This window comes from Ptychodera flava, chromosome 12 (assembly GCF_041260155.1).
Source record: "Ptychodera flava strain L36383 chromosome 12, AS_Pfla_20210202, whole genome shotgun sequence".
NCBI lineage: Eukaryota > Metazoa > Hemichordata > Enteropneusta > Ptychoderidae > Ptychodera > Ptychodera flava.
In genome coordinates this window covers 6,955,553-6,969,859 of record NC_091939.1, presented here as the reverse complement: position 1 = coordinate 6,969,859, position 14,307 = coordinate 6,955,553, and the positions used below count along the sequence as shown (strand labels likewise).

At 37.7% G+C, this 14,307-nt stretch overlaps 1 protein-coding gene across 1 annotated transcript in view; it reads left to right on the top strand.

Moving 5' to 3' along the window:
* Window positions 1–2,202: 2,202 nt before the first annotated feature.
* The window catches only part of LOC139144832 (probable E3 ubiquitin-protein ligase HECTD4), a 76,925-nt gene continuing 64,820 nt past the window's right edge, over window positions 2,203–14,307 (top strand). Inside the window, 2 exon segments of the mRNA XM_070715625.1 lie at window positions 2,203–3,018; window positions 11,232–11,452. Of these exon segments, the coding sequence (XP_070571726.1) occupies window positions 2,336–3,018; window positions 11,232–11,452 (904 nt within the window). The 5' untranslated portion in view covers window positions 2,203–2,335.

The window sequence follows — 14,307 nt, the reverse complement described above, 5'->3', positions numbered from 1 at the left end:
TGTTTGATTCGTTTCAAAAATGTGTTCCTACATTCTTATCCGATTGTTTGTGTTAATAAAAATGTTTGTTTCGCCTCGGATATTTGTAGGGAAGTTTGGATTAGTGTGGACGGTAATGTTTTGTTTGTGTGAGGAAAGCTTATGGCGAGGCGAAACAAACATTTTTATTAACACAAACAATCGGATAAGAATGTAGGAACACATTTTAGAAACGAATAAAACACAAACTCGACACAAAAACATTTTGGATAGTTAGGTAGGGAGCCTCTTTCACATTCTTTACAGCCAGTACGACGTCGTCCATTTCAGCCATCTTGTTACAAACAATGCTTGGCCATACACACCTTTTGAACTCGAGAGGGCGCATTAAGACGTCTTAAACATCAAAACAATGGCTTAATTTTGTGTATGTGGACGCAAGCGGACTCAATCTATTAATCCCCTGTGTTTACAAATCACAAATAGTGTTGCAGAAGCGTTTCAATTTTTCCCTGTCTGAACATAGTAATTTTCCCCCCCAAATGTCAATGGTTCAGGCGATAGCTCTGCTTTTGTTTTCTTAAAGCGCAGTGGTCGTCGCGCCGCGCTTGCGTGGTTTCTTTGTTGATAAACATAAATTTTTGTAAACATAAGTCTTCTCAACTTCAATAGGAGTGAGATGGGAGCAGTCCCCCACTTTGTTAAGGCCTTTGTAAGACTCAACATCATGCAATAGTAAAATATTAAGATCGGAAACGAACTTCAGTGGTATAAACTCGTGTAGAGCTACGAACATTGGGACACTACACTCAGCACATTATGTCGCTGAGTTCACTGTACGCAGACACAGTGAACAAACAGCTTTGATCGCGCGCGATCACACTGGTTATACACAATGCTATGTACAGTACAGTGAAAATACATAACTAAAATGATCAACATTGCCTATATATGTAGACCAGCAACAAGCACAATGCCTAACACAAAAATTACACTAAAGACCATGATCGGCTAGCCTGAGCAGGACACGGGAGATGTGTTGGGAGACGGTCACCGCGTTGACGTACACGGATATAGAGAATCCGGTCCCACAACGTACCGGCCGGCCCGCGACGACTTGGCCCACAACCAACTGTTGATCACCATGTCTTACTTCTCCTAGTATTACGTGGTAAGAAATAGTAAATGTCAGGAAACAATAGACAAAACGAGCGGGTTTTCGGGCCATTTGGCAGGAAAATTGCACGGCTACACCGTGCATAGACGTATCGAGAGATCCTGTGCCCCGGCCTGTGCACGGTAATGGCAGTGATCCAACGCTAGCTGGTGTAGGCCTACCGGTGCTGGGCAAACTTCGTTGTTGTACCTCCTGATTGCCGGGTAGGTCTGAATCCTCTTTCAAGTGAGATAACCCCCACATAACAAGAAGACCTATGAAAGGTCCTTCGCTTGACTTGATACCTGTACTCAGAATTCTCGTTTGCACCCCAAAACAGGGTAAACTTTGTTGCAGTTGAGTTGGATTCTCCACAGCCGAGTGTAACGCGCCATATACCCGTTTGACACGGACGTTCATACAGACCACGGAACGGAACAGATGCAGAGATGCTTCTTGCTGCAGCGGGCATTGCTCTGCTAGCTGTAGATTTCTGTAGTTTGAGTTGTTGTCTTTGTACAACTTGTTGTACTCCTGTCGGGCCTCTTGAAATGAAAGCTCTCGTCCTTGCTAGCGATGTCGAAAACTAGAGCCCGGTCGTTGATAGTCTGTTGGCGTATACATGCGTACGTCTAGCTCTATGGCTCGAGCGATATTAGTAGCCGAGCCCCATTCAACTGATTCAAGAAAATCATGAGCAAATGTGATCTCAATCCAGCGTGCAATTATTGTTCAATATTCAGCAGATATTTAACTTAGATTAATTGACCTTTTATTGCGTGTTACATTTGGTTAGTTGGTATGCTTGTGACAGATCAGCCGCCATTTTAACAAGCGGCAATATCGCAAACATTACAATCAACCCGTAACATGTGCGGCGTTCTTGGATTTGTTTACAACAGAGGGGGACCCCCTCAGGAGGATGCGCAGCGCGACGACCACTGCGCTTTAAGTTGTATACTTTTACTTCTGCTTACTGTTCCATGTGTAATTACTCCAGCTCCAGTATCTGTGAAAATTAGTTTCGAAACAAAGGCGCCCTCTATGAAAATGCCTCGTTCTCGTAGCATAGGTGAAATCAAAATGGCAGCTCCCTGATGAACTGAATATTACTCATCAGAAAAGGAATCGGATACCCGTCATCTCGATGATCGGAGGTTTAATCTTCCAGCGATCAGAGGTGTTAAAGGACGTACAAAAATGGCTTCATCGGTAACCGACAATACACAGTGGCTATCAGTCACAGAAGAGACCCTTTTCCTGCACGATGGATTGTTACGAGTGACCGACATTGTTGAACTTCCTCACGATGTCAGTAGCGGTAATCAGAATGCAGAACTCGAAAACGAAGTCGTCTCATTCGATTCCAAAAATCCAACCGAGCTATCGGATCGTTTGCTCGCGGTATGCGGCACAAGAAGCAATGCACACGCGTATTCACGTCTGTTGGAGTACAGACAGAACGCTTTAAAGGGGCTGTGGCAAGCCCAGCGGCAGATGGCCACTGCAGAAGAGCAGACGGAAAGGGATGCATCTACGCACGAAGAAGCGGTTGCATTATTAAAGAAACATGGCCTGTGGCAGCAAACGGAACTAGCTCCGTTTTCCTCTCGAGTCAGTCTTTTATTGACCTTTCCACTGTTGAAATCGCAAAGCAAGTTAGACCCAACACTATGTGGGACTACTGCAGCTTTGCTTCTTGCCTGTTTGAAAGACTGCCCTCCCCTAAGCCTCACCAAAGAGCCGTCGGACTGTTTGAACGGCCTGGAAAATCTGCTGTGCTCATGGCTTGGTGAGGATGTGAAGGAAGCCGTAACACCAACCGCAGACGTAACACAGCAGGCAAATGCGGCTGCTGCACTTGTTGCGCTAGCATGTGCAAGGTAGGTTGTCCACGGCTATTTTTAGCAATCGCGTCACTACACTGTCTGTTCACTCCTCCCAGGAGCGTCTCCCCATTCATTGTTTACAATAAGCTTATCCCCAGGACGTTTCCTGAAGTCTCCCCCCCGAAACTAGCTATCATTAGTCCATGCTATTACTGTGACAGCTACACCTTGATCATTGGTGATGTTGGTCCAATCCAATATCATCCATTTTGTGAAAACAAGAAAGTTATGGCATATTGCATCACATTTATCTGCATGCAATTGTTTATTCAAAACAGTAACTGAATAAGTTGTTGGTGTTTTAAGTTTAGCAGTGCAGAAAAAAATCGCTGTGACCAGCTTTGCAAAATAGATTAGCCTTTCTAGTGTAGCAGTAAGATAGTTACCTAACATGTATATGAAGCTAGCCAGGGAAATGAAAAATCATTAGGATAAACATCAATATATATATATATATATATATATATATATATATATATATATATATATATATATATATATATACACACACACACACACACACAAACACACACACATGTACGTTGTCTCAATTCTGATCACAATTTACACATCCTGCAATTCACACTATGAAATTGCATTGTAATTTCTCTTTGAAATTTTAGCTTTAAAATTTCAGTAAGCAGAAAAATTGCCTCGTCAACTAAACTGTTTGTTCTTCATTTATTTGCCATGAATTTGCGTTATGTGACCCTGAGTAAATCATAAATATTGAAAAAAAGACTTGCTTTACTGTAAAAACTATCAAAAAATAGAATAGATGCTTTTAAAGAGATGTGACAATCCAATGTGATACGGTGCTGTGAGACACACATCCAGAGGTTGAAACACAGAATATAGGTGGTGGTATCAACAAATCAAAGCCCTGTGTTGGTATAGAGAACTGCCGTAGCCAGTATGCATTCTTTCAGTGATTTAAATTTAATCACTTCACTACCAGTAACTACAAAGACTGATCTGGACTCGGTGACTGCTTCTTAGGGTAAAATTAAACTGTAGCAGGACAGCCAGAGTGAAAACATACCAGTGAAGACAAATGTAATAATAAATAAAGCTACACATAAACGAAGCTTGAAGGATCATAGGTGATGATAGTAATGATGTCAAAACTGTGTTTTTACTTACAGTAGAGTGCAGCTTGGGGACAGATATTTGGACTAAAGATGTTACAACATTCTTTGGCCTACCATTTGTAGGGCCTCATTTTAAGCTTATGGAGTAAATAAAGTTTTCACTGATTTGGTTTTGTGAAAATCAGGAATTTTATGTATGCTTTCATGCACCTGCATGTATGTTATAAGCATGCAATAATGGTGAGAGTGGTGAACACCAATGATGTCAATATTTCAGTGAAGTCATGATTCAGAGCAATATTGAATGTGAATAGCATAAGTCAAAACATTTTGGGTGTAATGTTTTTTTTGTGATCTGCAAGCAGGTAGCCTTAACAATCTGTGTGAAGATCAGAGTAAAGTTGTCAAGACCTTAACAAAATACTTGATTCTGAATCTGTTGCCGACTTGAATCATTGTAGCCTTACCAAAGGATATCATTGGTATCATATATTACTTTAATGTGGACAAAGGTACACAGGTTTTCAGAGTGTCGGTGATTAATTAATTATCAGAGGTTTTAGGCTACAAAATATTTACATGACTCAAGATAACCCTTGTGTATTTGTTTGTGCATATAAATAGAAAAAGGTCTTCTGTAGTTCATATAACTATCATTATTCAAAGTCCAGGATTCCATATATCGTCTCCATGGTTTATACATTCATTGGGTCAAGGGTCAGTGAAGACAGGAAAGGTCATGTTTACTGGAAGTTGTTGACCCAATAGATGTTTTATAGGTCACTGAGCAGCGGTAATTTCATCCTAGTGTGATCCCCTGCTCTCAGTGATGACAAGTCTGCTCTGAGTGAATTGAAATTGAGCTAGAAAGAAGTGCCAGGAAGATGATGCTTTCCTTGTTGTCATAGCGATAGGCTGTTTCAATCAGTCATCCAATTTGTTCATTGTGGCAGAAGTGATAGTATCTTTAATTTCACTGATCCATGATGTGATAGCGTACACACTACATACAAGTCTTTAGTACCAGCACTAGCAGTATCATAAGATGATTATGACCCAAAGAAAATCACTATGTACCTTTTATGTTTAAGTTTTACATAACATGTTTCTCCAAAATTTATTTTCAGCATCTCTGATTTCTTTTTTTTTCTTGTCGAAAAGAAGCAGTGATTATCACCCAGATATAAACTTCTTCTCTTTCAATTCAGAACTTACTATTACATAGCATGGCATTATGAGCATATCAAACTGTACATGCAAATAGTCAGAATAGCGCTGTTCACAGTTTACGTCACTTTTCTCTCATTAATATGCACAAATAAATATTTGTCCGCATTTTTAGATTACGCTTTTGAAAATTACGCGTGCAAGAACGTCGAAAATACATCTCAGTGGGCGACTGCTAGTGTAACAATGAATACTAAAAGGCATATTCACAACTCAGAGTACAAGCTGTAAAAACAGCCATGTATGCAACATTGATAAAATTTGTCTGCATTTCAAGCTGTATGTCACGCGCGTACAGCTATATTTAGTAACAAACCTGTAACCGTGAACAGCGCTTTTAAGCTAGTATGAGCCTCAAAAGTGAAAGACTTAAACTTTTGCTCAAAATTTTTTAAGGAATCTTTCAACTATTCTCTTTCAAAATGAAGAATAAAAATTGGGGGTCACTGTGCACTTATTTTGATACTAGAGAACAAATTACCCAAGATTTACCAATACTTGAAATTCAAAATGGCCACCATCCATGTGTTAACTCTATGGAGAAAATTAAATGTTTGATTTTCCAAAAAAAAAAAAAAAAGACGGTAGAAGTGTTCCTTTTACCAAGGGCTCAGGGCTCAAAGTTGCGACCATTTCAGTCGCATATGCGACCAAATTTTTAGGAGTTGCGACTAACTTGTTTCGGTTAGTCGCATTTAGCGACTGAAATCGATATCTTACGTGGGGCTACCTGCATTTACAACGCAGCAGTACGCAGACACTCATCAAGGGTCATGACCGTATAGGCAATAAACATTTGACGGCGCCCAGCCACACAAAGGTGAGCGCGCCTCCATTGCCGACTTTGTTTTGATATGGATTGGAAACAGTGTCTCCATTTTGTCTGCGATCGTGTCTAGTTAGCTGTCAAAACATGCAATGAATTTAATCAAAAATAATTAAGAACCAATCAGAAGGCAAGCTCATGTCATTTGCTGTCAAATCAATTTAATTTGGCCAATAGTGATCACAAGTTTACGTACACTGAGCAAGTCCACCTCCAAAAACAAAATTCTCACGTACAGTAAATTGAATTCCCATCAGTGTTCAAGCAGTCAGTACAGTACGTATACGTAAGTCCACGATGTCGGGCCCGCTTGATCGATATTTTGCCAAGCAAGGAAAACGTAAAATTGATCAGACTGAGACTGGATCTGCCGATGAAGGACACGAAACAAATTCTAGTAAACGAAATCCCACTCATTGATAGTAATGCCGATTTCAGCCGCACAATGTGAGCGAGGATTTTCAGCACAGGGAAGGATCAAACGCGACGTACGGAGTTGCCTAAACGTATCAACGACGGAAGAACTCATCCGGATAGGACTTGAAGGCCCTGCCGTTGATCAATATGATCCCACCTCCGCCGTTCATCGATGGCTGAACCCCGGGGGCTGAACTTATCTACGCGTGCAAGACGCCCAACCTTCAGACATTGGCCGACTGCTATAGATGTTATTGAAACTAATAATGATGAAAACAGTGATTTGTCTGAAAATTGATCAGGAAAGAATAAACAGGACAGTCGGACGTGCTCGCCATTGTCTGGCTGGGCGACGTCAAATGTTTAATGATAAGGTCATGACCCTTGTGAGACATTACGCGTTGTTGAATTCTGTGTGAATTTGAAATATAAACAATAGTTGAACTGGGAAATAAAAAGTAAGATGTTATTAATATGTTATCACCATTTCAAAAATGCTCCTAAATTTTTTGGTTTGCTCCTAAAAATTTTGACTTAGGGGCAAAATGCCCCTAACTGAAAATATAAACTTTGAGCCCTGGGGCTTCAAAATGAGCCTCCACAAATGGTAGATCAGAAAAAATTGGAAAAGTTTGAGGGTCCAAATATCTGTCCCCAAGGCGTGATCTACCTTATGTAGAGGGGGTTTAGAGTTGTGGAGGAGGAACACATAGATACATTTTCATCAGTCTCACCATTACAGATATGGAAATGTCAGAAACATACAAATGTGCAGTTCAGCTTGTTTATAGATTCATCACGTTATGCAAGCAATACACTCATAAATTGCAAGTCATTGTACATGGTATGAAGGCAGAGCTCCTTTGTCAGGGCTAAGTGATGTAATGTGGTACAATATTGGAATTCAGATAAACATGGTTCTAACATTCAATTCGATCAAGGTAGCATTTTAATACGCATCATTGCAATGCAAGGTTTGTAACATTCACTGTCATTTGACATGTATATAGCAAATAACAATGAAGTGTGAGCAAACAGTGATCGCAACAATGTCAAAGCATGGTAGCTTCAATGAGGGGGGAGATCTGAAAACTATTGGAATAGCCACAGCCGCTCTGGACTGTGGAATAGCATTTCACCCAGAAGATACTGAACTCTCACTATCATGTTCCAGGATACAGATCTACATTTACAATCATAAATGATAGATTTGGGCAAACACATGGCAGAAATAGAGATAAATGAAATTTAATGATATTTAACAAATGGGTGAACATTTACATGTATGAGAAATAAAGGTTGTGAACCAGTGTAGCAGATACTTTCAGGTCAATGGCCTGGTTTATATTAAATGGTGCTCCACCTGTATAAAGTTACAGAACAGTATTTGTAGGACTTGGTGCTGGCATATCACCATTGTGAACTTCCAGTTTCACACACACCAGGAAATGTTTTCTGTGCACATATCATATACACTATCAGAAATAATCATGCTGCATACATTTGGCAAAATTTAAACTTAATGCTGAATACCTGAAACTAGCCACCAAAAACATGAACACATCTGTTTTTACCAAAAGAGTGAGCTCATGGAAGACGTATGATATCAGAAATGAATAATTCATTTTACAACACACAAACTGTATTGGGCCTGTAAAGTTGTGTAGTTGACCCAGTGACCCAAATCACATGGAGTCTTTAAAAACTTAAAATGTAGGGATATTTTGCCAAGTCTAGAGATGTATTTAAGGCTTTTTTCTTCTACACACATACATACATCCAAATTTAGCTGTGCTTCAGTGTGTACTTTGCTTTCACTGGCTGAGATTTATCCTGCCAGCGTACAACCATGTCACAATTACCACAGTTGTGTCTTCTTACTTAGCAGGAGGTCAAAGGTCATACATTGTATCCTTTACATCCAACTGCACCTGCACCATTCCCACGGTAACAGTTCAGTGCTCCATAAAACTTTCCTTTCCCCTTTTGTGAAGATGTCAAAATATAAAGTATAAGCCTTTTATACGTTCAACAAATGAATAGTGCTGATCGCAAATGAAGTCACTTTTTTCTGTCATTAATATGCATAAATAAATATTTGTCCTCATTTTCCACATAAAAAACAAAAATAAGCCTGCTAGTGTTAGAATGGCTACTAAAAGCCACACTTATTCGTATAAATTTATGGTCAGACTACAAGCTGCTACAACAGCTATGCATGCAGCAGCAAAATTTGTCTGAATTTTGGGCAGTGTTGTCTGATGTCACCTGCGTGCAGCTATATTAACAAACCCGAAATCGCAATCAATGCTATTCAGTTGTAGCCTTGTGTGCCACATGCCAAATATACATATTTTGTTATATTGACTATTTACAAGCTGAAAACAAGTCTGTATGACTGACATGATTCTTGTAGTTGAACAAGAAACTACGTATTTTATAGGGAGAGAACATTGTCAACTCCATCAAATGATACAGTGAATAGAACACTTAATACATTGATAGAGTAGAGTGTTTCTGATGTGTTTACCTATTCTTTGCCTTGAAAGTCTTCAAATCTCACTCAAAATTGTTACTGATTCACACTGTCTTCTTTGTGATTGAAAAAAAAATTAAAAAACTATTACAAATCCTGTGGATTTCTTGAATGCTTTCAAGGAAATCAGCTGTTAATTTTTTTCCCCATTCATTGCCAATCATCATAGCCATTTTGAGTTAATTTATCATTTAAACCGGTGTAAATTTTTCATGTTGTATTTTCCAAGCAAAAAATTTCACTTTGATAAGTTTTTTGTTGTTAGAAAATAGCAGGTCCAGTCTTAGCGCAATGGGAACTTACCATTTGATCGTTGAGCATAAACATCTCCAACGTAATGATTTTCCTATGCTTTGTTTACAAAAAACATTTCTTACATACATGTATGTATGAATTTGCCTGACATTTTATTAGACGTCAACATCATCATTACCAATTAACCATCATTATGACAGAAAAAAAGCCTTGCCAGAATTGAAAAATTTTCTTCAAATTAGGTCAATTATTGTTGAGTACCGCCAAAACAAATGTCAAATGGTTATCTAGTCCGTATATTGTTTTCCTGTAATGATGACCTGCAGGAAGCATGTCCAACGCAGTGAAAAAAATAATCCTTGTGTGTTGTAGAAAAAACTACCCTAAGGTGCATTTCTGATTGTTGAACAGAGTACAAGTATGTAGGAATTGTGAATTGCTCCTGAAACTGTTCTGCAGTGATGTTTTCAAAATCATTTATTGAAATATTGTTTGTAAATATCAATGCAGCTGTCCCATTGAAAGCATTATCACAAAATTAAAAAAATAAATAAGTCATTTTATAGAAAATAATTTATGTAAAGATTTAATAGACATTGTGCTTTTGAATTTCTGTCATGGAACATGCATTTTTGATGAGAAAAAATCATGTAGGAATTAATATTAATTAATTTATTTTAGGTTTAATCGATGTATGGCCTTAGTTTTTGTGTGTCTATTGTATTTTGTTTGAAGTGTAATATAGATGTTTGCAGTTTAGGGTGACACATACTGAAATATGTATAAAACTCTACCAAATTTTCTCATGAGACTGAAATTTTCATTGAGCTACCGTAGGAGATATATTTTTACAATGACGTTTGCCACGTACAGTCATTCATTTGTACAGATGTGTCAATCCCCTTAGGGTCAAGACTTACAAGAAAATAGAATTCTGCAGAGTAGTTATGTCAAGCTCAGGAAAGAGATGTGTATCACTCTTGACCTAACCCATCAAACCTGCCGACCCTGAACGTTTTTTTCTGCACAAACAGCAAAATGTAAAAAATTTACTGAAGTTTGCTAGTCCCCAGGAAATATTATAAAATATTGAAAAACTGCCTGTCTTTCTCCAGACATGGCTACAGGACTCTGTTTAAACTGTGCACAAATCTTAGAAACAATGCCTGCTTGCCTGCCTGCTCTTTGCAGATTTTTTTTTGCTGGACAGGTCAAATTTCTTAGCTACATGCCCAGTGGATGGGGAAATAATTGCTGATTTTTGGTTTGTTGAGAACAGAGGCCGAGGTGTTACCTGGTATACAGTGTGTGACACAAAATCATTGAGCCAGATATTATTTTGAATGGGAAGGCAATCTTTTCATAGTTACCTGCGTGGATATTTGGTTGTTATTTTCCATAAACGTTCTATAATACTTTGTACATTATTATTTTCAAAACTCATTCCAGTCATTTATATCGGTGGCAGGCATCACAACTGCACAAATTATTATACTGTTATTTCTGTTCATTAAAATATAACATCAAAATTATTTTTGATATGCTTATTATTGCTAATCTATAGTACTGTAGTCACCCTTCCCCAGTATTAAACTCTCATCCAAGAGCGGACAATATCGTTTTCAACCTGTAATATATGTCATTATTTGACATATAAAAGCAAATTTTGAACAGTACATTTTAATGTATGTCATTGACTCACATTTTATTTATCTATAAGTGTCTAGCATGTTAAATAACTTTCGGCCAGTTTACAATGTACCATATAAATGAGACAAGTATATCAGAATAATATGTTGAAATTACCTTTACATACATGTATACGAAAAGGACTTTCTGTCACATTGTATTTCAGGGGGTCCATGAAGACGTTTATTCATACAGTTCATCTGCTACAGAAGCTTCAGAACTCTATCAAGACCCTACCTGTCAGCGATGTGGTTCATAAACTGCTGCAGCTCGAGGGTGGATCTGGCTGCCCGTCGGCACTCCATGGAAGCAAGCATGTGGTGTGTTGGGGTTTCGAAGACATGTTGAGTGCAGCAGAGAAATCCAATGAGGATAAAGAAAACAAAGGTTAGTCATAGGATTTGACTGAAAAATAACAATGTTTAACCCAAGTACCACTGATACATTGGTACCTTCCTTATACTTTTGATGGAGTGGGTGGAGCTATTTTGGCAAACGGGGGAGTGAAAGGGCAAAAAGATGAATTTTGGGTGGTCAGATAAATTCAGAAGTGGCTTGTCCATCAATTTCAGTGGGGAGAAAAACAGGTTGTATTAAAGCCCTAGTAGTGCTAACTTTTATGATAATTTCACCATTTTTATTCTGAATGTGAACCATAATTCCTTGTTCCTCTCCCTAAAGAATCTTGATATACACAGTATTCAGCTTGTCAACTCAGCCCCTATGGTTGTAAACTGCATTGTTATTGTTGAAAAGTGACTTCTGGTCTGGACTAGAATTCAAATGTAAACAATAACAATGCATTTTACACATATAGACGCTACGTTGACAAGCTAAATAGTGGGTGTTTCAACATTCTTTGGGGAGTAGAATAAGAAGTTGCAATTGATTTATAAAATAAAAATAATGAAAAAATCATCGAAAGTTAGCATTACTAGGGCTTTAAGGACTTTCTGTATTTTCATTAACTTTATTTCATTCATTCAATTCATTCACTGCATTTTCCTTATATATTATATATAAAGCAATAGCCTTGTAAACACAGTACATTTTCACACAACATGCTATGGTATTGTTGACAAATGAATACTTGTCGGAAGCAAAGTGGAGTTTTCACAAATAAACAATGAACAAATACACACATACAGACTTGTTCACGCACAGCATTGTGACATGAATTTGTTTAGTAGTGGAAGGAAATGTATTTTATTGTCAGAAAAAAAAAATTCTGGAAAATATATCAAAGCTAGGATGTGCAGGTAATTGAGCGTTGCGTATAACAATCTTGATGTTGAGGATCAAGTTACAGGCATTTAATGGTGTGGGTTTGTCATAGCTCTGTAAGGTCATAGACCTTAAATGGTCTGTACTAGAATGTGATATATAGACCATGACAGAGATTTTGATGACAGTGTTTCCCAAGAAAACTTTTTCTTGTAGGGAATTTAATAAAGCACTCTGTAGCCTTTGAAATTAGCTGAAAGTGAGGACAATACTCGTTGAACTTTTTGAAATTCTGCGATCAAAAATTGAACAGATCAGTTCTGTTGTTTATGAATTTGAAATCAGTAGCTGAAGGCAATTTTGCATCATAGTATACTGACTGCTGAGGCAATGCTAGTGTTTCTGTAAAATTAGCTGGAAAAATCGTAAGATTTAAAGATAATGTACAGTCTAAATGCTGTATTCCCGTTGCCATTTTACAGTATTTGAATAATATTTAGTATTTGCATATTTGTAATTTTATCACAACAATCTGACAATCACAAAATTAACCGGACTGATCCTTTGGGAATGTAAATTTGGATGTTGTTACTAATAAATAACTGTGCAAATTCCAGCAGAGTTATTTTGTCCCTTGTATAGATGTCTTAGTTCTACAGTGCTGCATACACTCTGATGCCAATGATACTGTATCCAAGGCTTTGATTTGCAAGAGATTGCAAAATAGCTTTGTATTTACATTTAATACATTCTGTGACACTCATCAAATATTAGATGGACAGTATCAGGATGTATATGATATTAAGATGATCTCTCACATGTTTATGATATGAAGTAAGATGGCCTCTCACATGTAATATTACACCGCAGTGTGATTGCACAAATGCTACATGTAGTACAGAGGGCATTAACCTTGCTACTCATGAAATTAAAACTATTGTACGCAAAACAATAATTATGATATTAAGATTAAAAACTCAATTAGGTGAATACTTTTATCACAGCTTAGGTTGATACTAAAATGTTGTATTTGTAAGATTACAGAACAATATTGCTGCAGGGTAAGACATAAGAAAATCAATAGTTTACCCGTTCACTCCCATTTCTACGTACACAGGTCCAACCTTACCATGGACAATACTTGCCTGGGGTTGGAACAAACAATGATTGTGAAAGTTTTCCGTAAATGAATAAATGACACAAATGTGACAGTCTAAGTATGAACTTTCATTCCTTTGGTTACTTGATATGTCCTTGATTTATAATTTCAGTCTGATCGACTGATTTAATCACCATTCCGGTTTGTGTTCTGACAGGTGAGAATCCCGATAAGTCACTTAATCTATCACAGTAATCACTCTTCAGTTTTACATCAGTGTTGCCATGGATTATGTGTCAGTGTGGCATTGAGATGTACCTGTCATGTTGAAACACATCCTGCTTTCAGGTCAAAGGGCATGTTGATCCTGCCTTTATTCACAGTCAATGAAAGTACAGTACGGTAGTCTGAAATTACAGCTCACAAAAAAAAATCTTTCATGAAAATATTTCAAACTGTTAATTACAAGGTGAAAGAAATACTGGTGTTGCAAAGATACTGATAAAATTAAGTATTTGTATAATTTTTATCAAATCATTTGAATCAGTGGCTTAAGCCTCAACGAAAAGTCATTTGAAGATGATAAGATCATGATCTGTCCAACTTGGTGGGCAGAATCATGTCTTTATTTTCACATGTATATTTGACAGAGACTAAAGCCGATTAACAATGTGCCATAATTTTAAATTTAATACATGATGTTCTCGAAAGTGTTAATGATTATTTTGACAGCTTGTAGATTTTGATGTGATATCAGAATTGCGTTCCAGTGTAAAGAGTGATGTTCAATTGGACATTGATTGTATCATTTAGAAATTTACTGTTTAGAGGTGTACATGAGTCTCATCAATATCTTGAGATCAAGATCGTGCAAAATGAACCTGAACTTTCCTCTTACACAATAACCCATGCCTCAGGC